The 12,297-nt window shown below is 50.3% G+C and overlaps 2 protein-coding genes across 2 annotated transcripts; one reads left to right on the top strand and one right to left on the bottom strand.

The window, feature by feature from the left end:
• The first annotated feature begins 1,812 nt into the window (after positions 1-1,812).
• Positions 1,813-12,073, top strand: Gycbeta100B (guanylate cyclase soluble subunit beta-1-like). The gene is made up of 14 exons (XM_011137161.3): positions 1,813-1,935; positions 2,210-2,283; positions 3,827-3,927; positions 4,019-4,137; positions 4,691-4,846; positions 5,060-5,213; positions 5,360-5,514; positions 6,177-6,305; positions 6,403-6,485; positions 6,954-7,124; positions 7,615-7,852; positions 7,973-8,113; positions 8,677-8,834; positions 11,566-12,073. The coding sequence occupies exons 1-14, from the start codon at positions 1,933-1,935 to the stop codon at positions 11,693-11,695; spliced, it is 1,812 nt and encodes a 603-aa protein (XP_011135463.1). The 5' UTR covers positions 1,813-1,932; the 3' UTR covers positions 11,696-12,073.
• On the bottom strand, positions 9,036-11,357 carry stops (SOCS domain-containing protein stops). The gene is made up of 2 exons (XM_011137160.3): positions 11,011-11,357; positions 9,036-10,278 (listed from the first exon to the last, which is right to left on the bottom strand). The coding sequence occupies exons 1-2, from the start codon at positions 11,138-11,140 to the stop codon at positions 9,371-9,373; spliced, it is 1,038 nt and encodes a 345-aa protein (XP_011135462.1). The 5' UTR covers positions 11,141-11,357; the 3' UTR covers positions 9,036-9,370.
• Positions 12,074-12,297: the final 224 nt, after the last annotated feature.

Raw genomic sequence — 12,297 nt, 5'->3', positions numbered from 1 at the left:
TCACTTTGAATAGTTGATGCCGAAGAGACCACCCTCGCGTATAATTCTTCGGGAAAATTTCCGTCTTAAAGATTTACCAAGTTGGAGAGTTCTAACGTGGAGCTCGCTCGATTCTTTTAGAGAGACGATTTTCCAGCGAGAACTTTTTCAATCCTCCCTGTTGGACGCGCTGAAATTTTCATTATTTGCAATTTGGTGAAAATTTAATAAATCGTAATGCTATCGGAGAAATTGCAGCCCCGATTAGTTGAGAAAGGGACTCTCTTTATTCTGGAAACTCTACTTCTTTTTAATCTCTCCAAAGAATTTCCAAGAGACGTAGCAAAAGCTGCGTCTAAAAAATATCACCGCGGATATAGGATGCGGGCTCTCGATGCTAACTCGCGGATCTACGTGAATCTACTATTTCTTCACGATTATTACGATCTAACTACTTTGCGTAATGACACAGAGCCGTCGTATATATCTCGCTCATTATCTTAACCAGCTTAACGAAGCGCTTCGTAATCTCTTCTCGCTGCCAACCGTTTCGCGATGAATTTTTCCGTATTATTCATAATAACGTAAATGAATGCCATCAGTGTGATATAATACGGAATTTGCAGGTCTCATTTAAAACAGATTTAATCGTGGAAATGTGAATCACAAGGCGACGTATATCGTTGTAATTGAATTTACTCGTATTTACGTTATGACGAAGCGCACGCGTAGGGCGTAACAAAAGTGCGGCCGCGTGTCATCAAAATTATTTGCCTGCAGTGTTTGGCGAATGCTCCGAATAAAATCCAACTGATTCTCTCTACTCTGCTATTAATTGAAATTTAAACCAAGCGCGATATTCGATCTATTCCAAATCAGCCAGTCGCGTCTAATTGCTGTGCGTAGCGCTGTAAACACGATGAAGCGAATTAAATACGCCGTTCGCGTATTCACGATTCGGAATAATATCACTAAAGTACAATCATATCGTAGAACGGTGCATAAAACACGCATCGATCCTTGCAGTGCCGCGACGAGAAAGAAATTGGCTCGAAGAAGTCGCTCGTTCCTTAAAGAGGAAAGATGGAGGGCGCGTAAGAACACCTTATATGCAGCAGTTTGAGACTTTCCAAATGACGTCGCTCGACATTCATGGCAACTTCGAGATTGAGGCACTGGCGTTTAAAATGATTCGACTATTTCTTTCTTTTTTCTTTTTTAAGTGATTCGAAAAACCACCGACGTCCCTACGAGAGAACTCGTTTTTGAAAAATTCGCGAGAATCAAGCCCTCTCGTTAGACAATCGCTGCGATGAAAGAAAAAAAATGTTCGAGCCAAATGTTTCGAGACGCAGCGCACATTATTGTGTCGTCAGATTGCTCGCGGCTGCATCAATTATATACATTTAGCTCTGTTCTCTCTTTTCTTTTCTGTTTTTTTTTTTCCTTTTTCCTTTTTAGCGAGCGAGTCGGCCAGTATCCAGGCCATGGAGGTATATACATATATATAAATCGTTCGTAGCGCTCGACGCCACGAGAAGTCTCGCGCATGAAGACGCGGGAACGCGGTCGCTGTCGCATCGCGAGCGAGTAAGTTCTCGCCGAGCTGACAGAAGTCGTTGTCGTTCGCTAATCTCACGAAGGTCTTATAAGTATTCATCCGCGAAGTTATAGCGTCGCCGGCTCCGTGCCGGCCGGAGCAAAGCGGATTGGGAGCCGAGGGTGTGCAGCTCGTTGGAGGGCGGCTCGCGCAAGGGAAGCGCGACTAGGTGGTATCTAGGCGGCGCAGCCGCAACCGGAAAATCGATACTTATCGTGTGCCGGCGAACGGTGAGCCGCCTTCCAGTACGCGGCCCGTGTGCACGAGGTAAACACGGCTCTAATCGGCAATCGGAATGGAATGACGCGTGCCGAGTGATCAGCCGAGTCCAGTTCCGATTGTCACGCAGCAGTATGGTACGTTCGGACGGAGGAGTCGACGACGATGACGGGGACGACGACGAGACGACGACGGCGACGACGGGACGAGCACGACGATGCGTGGGTGCTGACGAAGGCTTCGACGGTGACCCGCAGACTCTGAGATCCGCGGAGATCACATCGAGTGCACCCGGGATTCTGTCAGCACCCACGACGTCGACGGCGAGCGGCGTGGTGTCCGCTCGGCCGTCCGTCCATTACGTTCCATCCCTGTTCAATTACACGCGCTCTTTTTCTGTCTTATGTGCAGTACGGTTTTGTGAATTACGCCCTCGAGCTCCTGGTCGTGAAGACCTTTGGCAGCGAAACGTGGGAGGCGATAAAGTAGGTAAAAATAAGTGACCCGTCTCTCTCTCTCTCTCTCTCTCTTTCTCTCTTACCCTACACGCTCTCTACTTGCCTTGCTCGCACGTTTTCTTCTCTCTCTCTCTCTCTCTCTCTCTCTCTCTCTCTCTCTCTGTCTCTCTCTCTCTCTTCCTCTGTCTCTCTCTCTCTCTCTCTTCCTCTGTCTCTCTCTCTCTCTCTCTCTCTCTCTCTCTCTCTCTCTCTCTCTCTCTCTCTCTCTCTCTCTCTCTCTCTCTCTGTCTCTTCCGCACCCGCTCCTGCGCGAACACTCGCGCTCGTCTCCTCGCGGCGTTCGGTAACTGTCGAATGAGCACGTGTTGACACGGGTCAGTCGCGAAAGATGTATTGCACGTCGAATGATGTCTCGTGAATCTTACCATGAACCGCGGCGCGCGTACGACGCGTGCTTTGTAAGTCATTCGCGCGCGCGTTACATCTCTATACGTGCACATCGAGATTGTTGCGCCACACACGAGCGCGAGCGCTTGTCCTCTTTCCGAGCGTTTAACGTATCGAGAATCCGCAGAGAGGTCCCTCCACTCGCATGCTTCGCACATGTTATTATTTAACCGTGGATTATACGCTGGGAGTTTGGAGAACAAATATTTTGTGTTGTTCCTTTTGCTCCTGCCTTGTTTTATTTTAAGAGAGACACCGACATAATACGCCGGTGTAATAATTTCCACCATTATTGATACAGTTGTGACAATAATGCTCTTGATCTTCCCGCTAAATATAATCGAGAGATATTTGCTGCCTCCAGCGTGTAGGTTATTTTGCGAGCGCGGACAGAGTATCATCCGATCTACAGCATCTATAAGAGAGTCAATTTGCCTGCCCCAAATAAAGTTTAGCGATATGGTCGGTAAAATTGGGTTGCGAAATAATATTAGGCAACGTCAGAGAGATGCCTCCTGCTTTCTCGTGGCAACATCGTAACGCAATTAGGAAGTAACTTGTGGCACTTGACTGAAATATTATTCAAGATACGAGATTTGACGATATCGCTCGAGAAACAAGTAGAACAGCGCATCCCGTTAGTTTTAATAGAATCTTACAGCCTTTTTCTCCATATATCTCTCTTTAAATTTTTTTTCCGGGAAAAATTTACTCTGAGATAATTTTCTCCAAGTTTGGTGACATCGCGAAAGCTACTTCAGGAACTCTCGAGAGACACTGAGGTAAGCTTCAAATGACGCTTCCTGATATCCATATCAAAGAAACTAAGCACTAGGAGCACTTGACACGTAAATTAAATGATGACAAGACGCAAAACACTTATCAAATCCCCAGGCATTGAACTTTCAAGTGTGCGTCAGCTGTTAATTGAAAATTTACATGTAAATGTAAAACTTTAAGGAGGAGCTGTAGAATAATTATGCATATTTTGAGAGATGAAACTTGAAAGATAACAATGTAGTTTCCTCTCTTTGCGATTGCGAATCGTTGTCCAGTTGCCCGCAGTCGCGCAAATATATCCTTGATACTTATTCATCTTGACGTCTGCATTGTCACGATTCAGAAAAGATGCGGCGGTTAGTATGGAAGGGCAGTTTCTCGTGAGACAAATCTACGACGACGAGATCACGTACAATCTGATATCCGCCGCTGTCAATCGACTCAGTACGTATGCATTCGCAATTTGCGACGAAACACTGTTGGAGCGCCACGCTCGCGACAGGAGAATTTACGAGAGACACATTTCGTGCTGCAGATATCCCCGCCAATGAAATACTCGAACTATTCGGTCGAATGTTCTTCGAGTTTTGCCAAGATTCCGGTTACGATAAGATCCTGCAAGTTCTCGGAGCAACACCGCGGGATTTTCTGCAGGTAAGTCTTGGGCGAGCTCCGTCTACTGTGATTTCGTCTCGCGGATCAAAAATGCTCCGACACGTTCGAACACTGACTAAATTTGCATCTTCAACTTAATCGCTAAACGATATTGCACGCTCTTTAAAATCGCATTAGGGACGGCCTTAACGGCCGTCGAATGGCTCGTTGAATTTCGCAGCTGGTGTTACTCGCTAACTTGAGTCGCGCGGGCTTTCTTGTTACATCAATCCATCGTTAATATCGTCGTTAATACGTCGTTTCCTCCACGTTGCCTGTCGTGTCTCTCTCTCTCTCTCTCTCTCTCTCTCTCTCTCTCTCTCGGTCTTTTCCAAATTAATTGCACTTGTTTGCTCGCCGTCCGTTTGGCCAATATCAATCTGCCGCGCACACATGCAACAATTGAAAGAAACTGCTGATTCGGACTCATTCGTATGGATCGGGCGGGCGGCGGCATTAATATTAACCGAAGAGGCACGGCGTACATCTTAAATTCATCTTCGATATTGAAATCGCAACACGTGTATACGTACAGCACTGCGTCACCTTGCAGAATTTGGACGCGCTTCACGATCATCTGGGTACTCTATACCCGGGCATGAGGGCGCCGTCTTTCAGATGCACGGAGAGACCCGAGGATGGCGCGCTTGTTTTGCATTATTATTCCGACCGGCCTGGTCTCGAGCACATCGTTATTGGAATCGTAAAGGTAGTCGCCCTGATGAAATTACAATTGTAGGTCTCGCAAGAGAGCGTAGCGACGATTTCGTCGCTGAGCGTATCGGGCTGTTTCGTTCGTTCGTTCGTTCGTTCGTTCGTTCGTTCGTTCGTTCGTTCGTTCGTTCGTTCGTTCGTTCGTTCGTTCGAGGAGGAGGAGAGAAAGAACAGAGGGGTTTGCTATCATTCGCTTTTTTCGCAACAGACTGTCGCGAAGAAACTGCACGGCACGGACGTCGACATGCAAATAGTGAAGACCAAAAGCGAATGCGACCATGTGCAATTTCTCATAACTGACACTTCGGGCCCGGGAGTCGTATCGAATCCCATGATCGCTGAGCTGGAAACGCTGTCCGTCGGTGAGTAGCCGATAGAGAGAACCGATACGATCACAGGCGTGTTCGACAAGAGAACGCGCGCAAGAGGCGCGAGATATTCGACGAGCATTACGTAGTACGTCTTACGTGTGCGACAGGTAATTAACGCCTGATGAATTTTGTCGTAGAGCCAAGGGTCAGCCCAACGACATTTTGTCGGGTGTTTCCGTTTCATCTAATGTTCAATCGCGACCTCACGATAGTCCAGACCGGATGCACCATCACGCGCGTCATACCGCGCGTCTCCAGCGGTCACTGCAAGCTAAGCGACATTCTCATAACCGTAAGTTGACCCGCACGGAATATCGTGATACTTTTACCGCGAGTCCGTCTTCTCTCCTTTCCTCGCTTCCTCTTCCCGCTCCGGCCGTAAATCTGCAATTTCGCGCTCTATTGGAAATTTCATGTCGCAATTCCTTTATACTGAGTTTATACGACGTACAATTGTGACGAATTTACGACTGGGAACACACGCGCTCGCGGATCGGAACAATCCGCGAATAGAATGCACGGGAGAATTTTTGCGGACAACGTCGCTCTCGAATAGCGCATATATTTGCGCACGTCCATCGCGCCCAGCATTGTCCGCGCTGATGGCGATCGCTAATTTTCCATAATGAGACGAATTATTTCCAGTCAAAGGAATCGTATTAGCGCAGAGTGCGCAGTTGCGCGTCTGCCGACGCGACCGACAGACATATCCGTGCGCATATGGGTGGATTCGTATCGGATGCAAATTATCGTAACCGAACATGGGACGCGCTTCCCGCAGCACATTATTTATTATACATTATTTATTATACATTGGCCGTGCGTGTTCATAACATAACACTGTCAATTAGCTTCCCGTAGTGATATATCCCTCGTGATGAAGTTCTTAATCGAGTTAAATATTTCGGCCCAGTTGAAAAGGATTCAGTCGGTATTTTGCCCGAATTTTCGTAGGTCAGGCCGCATTTGGAGCTGACGTTTGAGAACATACTGTCTCACATAAATACGGTTTACGTGCTACGGACGAAAAAGGGTGTCATGCATGTGAATGCTGCGGAGGAGTATTCAAATTTGCGCTTAAAGGTTAGCACTACTTGAATGCGAAAGCTCAGCAGTCGCATTGAGGCTCCCCCCGTTGTTTCAGCCTCGTTTGAATATCTAATTAATGTTAATATTCCAGGGTCAAATGCTGTACATACCTGAAAGCGATTTAGTTATCTTTCTATGCTACCCAAGCGTTATGAATCTGGACGACCTGACTAGGTGAGGAGATTTGCATAATCACCGCGCACCGCAGTTTTACTTACGCAAGTCACTTCTCTGTTTAATCGAGCGTCCCCGTACAATTAATCGGAGGAGATACAACGGGACGGTGAGGCGCACGTAGCTCGTTAGCATGAACTTGAGCGCAACTTCGTCGCGCTCGCGCGTCGGCTCGCGCGCGAGACTTGTTAAACTTGTTCTCTCTTCCGTTACCGGAAGGGGAGTTAGTTTTCGGCAACAATTCGAATCCTCTCGGTAAACTTGCCGAGTTCTTCTGCCGCCCCGCCTCCAGCGGTGTAATAGCTTAAGACGATGAGGGGACGGGCTGACCGAAGAACCTCGCGCACGCGACGTCGTCGTACAAAGAGACGCGATAAAGAGAAAAGGCCGGAGGTGCCGTGACAAGCGGCCTCTATCTCACGACGCGATATCGTCGACCCGGTGTGTGTTATATTCCTTCGGCTCCAGGCGGGGTCTGTACTTGAGCGACGTCCCTTTGCACGACGCCACCCGAGATCTGGTCCTGATGTCGGAGCAATTTGAGGCGGATTACAAGCTGACGCGGAACTTGGAGCTGCTCACCGACAAGCTGCAGCAGACGTATCGCGAGCTCGACGGCGAGAAGCAGAAAACTGACAGGTAAGGATCTCCGACCGCGGTATTTCCTCCGATTAAGCTCGGCGGCGGCGGCGGCGGTCTTGTTCGTCGTTTTACCAGTAACACGATTACGCGAGATCCGCGATTCCCTTCCTCCTCCGCGCGGACTCGCTAGAAATGAGCGGAAATGAATTTATGACGGTACACGACTCCGCGCGGAAGAAAGAAGCGGAGGATAAGGGGAGGAGGAGGGGGGCTTGACTTTCGCTCGAGTTCCGAACGAAACACGGAATCTTTTCCAGCGCCGAGAGTCCCTCGTCGAAACTATCCAAACTCAATCGTCCGCGTCAGCTTGCCGCGGAAACTTCGGCCGGGAATTCCGCTCGCGAATATTAATCCGATTAAGCCCGGCGCGCGCTCGCGAGAGAGAGAGAGAGAAAAAAAAGAAGAGAGAGAGACGGGCCAAGCAGCAACGGCAACAGCAACGGCAACGGCGCGCGACGTTGAATAAAACATCGTCCGTCTTCTGCAGGTTACTTTACTCGGTGCTCCCCATTTCGGTGGCGAACGAGCTCAGGCACTCGAGGCCGGTGCCGGCGAGGAAGTACGATTGCGTTACACTCCTGTTCTCCGGGATAGTTGGCTTCAGCGTGTACTGCGCCGCCAACACCGACTCCAGCGGCGCCATGAAGATCGTCAACATGCTCAACGAGCTGTACACGGCGTTCGACGTGTTGACCGACCCGAAAAAGAATCCAAACGTTTATAAGGTAAATAACCGGCGAGACTTTTGCAATTCCCCGGAGGATCTCTCCCTCGCGGGGTCGTTATGTCGCACGTGAGAAAGATGTTGGAGCATCGAATACAAAACACTCGACGCTTCGGCCTAGGTGGAGACCGTCGGCGATAAATACATGGCGGTGAGTGGATTGCCGGAACCCTGTCGTTGTCATGCACGATGCATCGCTCGTCTAGCGTTGGACATGATGGATCTTGCGGCTGACGAAGTGCAGATCGATGGGGAGCCTGTGGTACGTATACGTGCGAGCTGTTGCTGCGCGCTCGTCAGCTATATATCGTGCCACGCGATTTTCGCGTGCCATGGGAAGAAGCTGCTGGTGCAGCGATACGAGCAAAAATGCTAAATTCAACGCCGACTTAAGTGTCGCGCGTGTCTGCGTAGTCAGCTCTGACGAATCTGACGCTGCGAAAGAGGTTATCGAGAGTTTATAGAAAGTTGTATTTCACCAGCTTTGTACGCAAAGCGGTGGACCGTTGCGTTTTTTCCGAGGGGCCGAAAGCCGTGTTTCTGTGTCGTTCTTATTCCTTTTTACGAGAGATTATCTCTGATAAATTTCACGCACAGCCCGATGTAGAGACTAAAATAAAAAAGTATCAGAGACTTTCTTTTCTCTCTGTGTGATAAAATGAAATTGACACGAGAAAGGAAAGCTCTCGCAGGCCTTTTCAATTTGCGTCCACAGCGCGGGAAGTGTGAAAAGTATCAGGACGGTTAGGGTGTAAAATTACGACTCTTCTCAAAGCATTCATTTCCCTCTCTTTATATTGCAAACTAATGTTGCTTATGTCGCAGAAAATTACAATCGGCATACACAGCGGAGAAGTCGTTACCGGCGTGATCGGTCATCGTATGCCACGCTATTGTCTGTTCGGAAATACCGTAAATCTCACCAGCCGTACGGAGACCACTGGCCAGCCGGGGAAGATCAACGTTTCGGAGGACGCTTACAGGTACAAATTATGACGCATCTAGCCAGGAGCGTAGGAGCGTGTAGCCGGCGAGAGACACGAGTCCGCCTTGGCGACTTTTACCGGCGGCTTGAAATGAATGAAAGTCGCTAACGGGGCCCGCAACTTCGATTTCCCGAACGCGTGCGTTTACGTGTCGTCTCACGGCACACTTTCCGCCATTCTCGAGCGTTTATGGTATTCGCAACGCGGACGAGCGAGCATCCCTCACAATGCGTTCCTCCAATTCCCAAGACGCGTGAAGCCGGCGAGACGCGACGATGAGACGCAGCGATCTTTGGAAACTTGACTTTTCCTCCGAGACCTTCGGCCTTCTCCTTCGCTCCGCTTTAGCGAACTTACCGACGGCACCGCGACTCGCGGGGTCACGCGTGAACTTTGGAACACGCGTCTGCAGGATTTCGCGGGGAACGCGCTACTATATCGCGTCGGGATTCTAGGACATAACTGTGCACACTGTGGACGTGCGATAAAATATTTGCAAGACCCACGCTCTGTCGGCGACGACTTGATATTTGTCAGTCCTGCAGGAGGTCCAAGTAATTCCTCAGCGACTCCGGGATCTGCAGTCTCTTGATTCCGTGAGGAAGCGCCCAGTTGGCGCGGAGGGACTCGCGGATCCGGCAACGGCACAGATGCCGGAGCTCAGCCGGGCAGAGTCCGCTACGTTCCGGCGGTATCAAGTTCTGACTGACCAGTTTGGGGTACTGCTCGTACAAGGACACGCTGTAAATGCCGCTGTGCTCGGCGATGTGACGAGGAATCCGCACGTAGGTGACCGTCGTGGTCCGCAGCAGCAGCTTCAGGCACGTGAGCAGGTGCTCGGGATAGACGACTTTGTCCTGCTCGTCGGACTGCTCGTCAAAGTCGCACAGTTTCGTCAGGATCATCTCTATCGGCGACGGTGCCAGCTGGTCGGACTCGATGGAGGCGCCGTAGCGCAACATGATCAACAGGATGTCCGGCGCACCGTGCTGTATCACGACTCGCAGCGGCAGAACCTGCCCGTACGACTCCATCGGCACGTCGATGAAGCGTCTCTTGATCGGCGAGGACTCGCAACGGTACTCGAGCCGGCCGCCGATCGCGTGATCCAAGAAGTACACCAGCGCCCGGATGTTCTCCTCGCGGTCGTCAAAGTCGCATTTCCAGCCCGACAGGAAGTGGGTGACACGCGTGCCGAAGATCGCGCCGACAATCAGCCGCTCGAAGGTCTTCTCGCAGTAGAAGATGTCGTTCAACAGCCGGCTGACGATCTCATTGTTGGCGAGCTCCCAATCGTAGCAGAGCTTCGCCGCCACGTACAGCACGTTGTGGAACTTGCCGAGCAGGCAGACCGATCCGTTCTCCATCATCGTGATATTGTGATACCGCAGAGCCGAGAGGACGATCCTCTCGCACACGTCCTGCTTGTCCAGGTTCTCCGCTGGAAGCAACAAGCGCCCGTCATTCTTACCCCTTCCCCTCGTCGATCGTATCGCGCCACGAGACGCCACGAGGCGCGGTGGTATCTCCGTGTTGGAACGCGGGCGAGACGGGAGATGCAAATTATCCTGGAATTTGTGGCGGTGCGTGCACACCGCCTGGGCGACGCGGGGAATTTTTCACCGTTACTGCAACGGCATTGACGAGACAACGTAGACCGATAGATAGAGAGCATTAGCTATACGGTTTGATGTAACGGTAACATCATAATAGGCGGGAGGGGGCGGGGAGCTCCGATATCCCGCCGCCGCGGGCAGCGACTAGAAATTTGGATAAGGATATCGTGTCTATCATTTTAATCGCAGTTCCTTAAAATCCTTAAAAGCTACCGTCAAGTATCACCCCGAGCAAACTTTTCTTCTTATGTTTACAGCGAAGCGTATGCGAGAATTGATGTTTCACCATAATGTTGTCACTACCGATAGCGTGAATGAATATAATTATCAAATTGATACCGTCAGTGTGATAAGATCAAAAATCGGGATAAAATTTCACTTACGGTAGCCTTTGAGGGTTCAACGCATCACGACGCGTCTGTCGCGTAGAAAAAAACGACAAGCGTCGCGTTAACGATTATTATCGATTCCCGACCGCGGCTGCGGCATCTGTCAACCGCGCGACTCGCAGGATTAAATGCGCGCATTGCGCTCTCGACGCGTGGGTTTCGTGTTACCTTCTGCACAACTGTTTATCACGTCCGTGAAATAATTGACCAGCTCGCGCCGCTTGTACCGCGAGGCCAAGCAACTACGCTCCATTTCCGAGAAGAGCCTGTCGAAATAGCAATCGATCAACACCTCCATGATTTTCGACGGGACTCCCGAGCGCGAGAGAGAGAGAGAAGAGAGAGAGAAGAGAGAGAGAGAGAGAGAGAGAGAGAGAGAGAGAGAGCAAGAAAGAGAGAGCCGACTTGTAATTTCAAGACATCGCCTAACGGCCGTCACGAACGTTCGCGTTTTAATGATGGCCCAGCGGGAGAAGACAGTCCCGCTCGCGCGCGGCGTGAGTGTTTAATTCGATTAGACGTAGAAAACACGATGTATTTCAAGGGTTTCTTCTGCGACGTGTCTCCCTGCGAGACACTCGACACCCGTGCTGGCCCGCGTAAGCTTTTTATGCTTCTTACTTGCGCGCGGAGAACGAGCGAAATTCCTTTCGGACGACGCATTCTCCGATGACACTCTTGTTTCTTTCTTTCTAACGAACGCCCGCGCGCGATTTGTTGCAGGTATCTCTGCATGCCGGAGAATCAGGATCCGCAGTTCCTTTTGGAATACAGAGGACCTGTTTCGATGAAGGGAAAATCCGAACCCATGAACGTGTGGTTCCTGTCCCGAGAGAGAGAGCTGACATCGTAAACGTCCTTGCGACAACGGATGTTATAGCAATAATACCGGGAATCACAGGCGGAAATAAGAAAAAAGACCGCCGGACCGAGAGAATCAATAAAGTCTCATGCAATCACTCGAGGTCGATGAGCGTTAATGCGGATGAAGTACGAGCGATCGGTGTGTTTCGCGTTGAAACACTTTCACGACCATGTAACATACGTTTCATTACACCTGCAGAAAAGTTTATAAAGAGTTTATCGTGCGCGTCGGGCCGTCGCTGATGGCCGACGATCGTTCTTAGGCAAATTGTCAGGTCGTTTGCCGGCGCTTCCTCTCCAGCCGGCAGGTTATTTAGCAATCGTGAGTGTACAAGGCAATCAAATATAGTCGTTATTTATTTGGTGACACCACGGCGGCAAGTGTTCCCTTCCCCCGCGCGACCCGACAGGTCACCGATAAGCGCCTCCGCGGCGCAGAGGTCACAGCCGCGCGAGATGTCTTGCCCTCGGACGGCGAAAAATCTCACGGCAAGAATAACCAGATGGAGGACCGGTGGTGCATGTGTGTGCACGCGGTTGGGAGGTGTAACGGAACCTGTTCTAGTCCCCTTTAAGCTTCTCACACATGTT

Source organism: Harpegnathos saltator, unplaced genomic scaffold (assembly GCF_003227715.2).
Source record: "Harpegnathos saltator strain DR-91 unplaced genomic scaffold, Hsal_v8.6 scaffold93, whole genome shotgun sequence".
Lineage (NCBI taxonomy): Eukaryota > Metazoa > Arthropoda > Insecta > Hymenoptera > Formicidae > Harpegnathos > Harpegnathos saltator.
The sequence above is the reverse complement of the archived record's forward strand: the minus strand, read 5'-3'. Positions and strand labels throughout refer to the sequence as shown.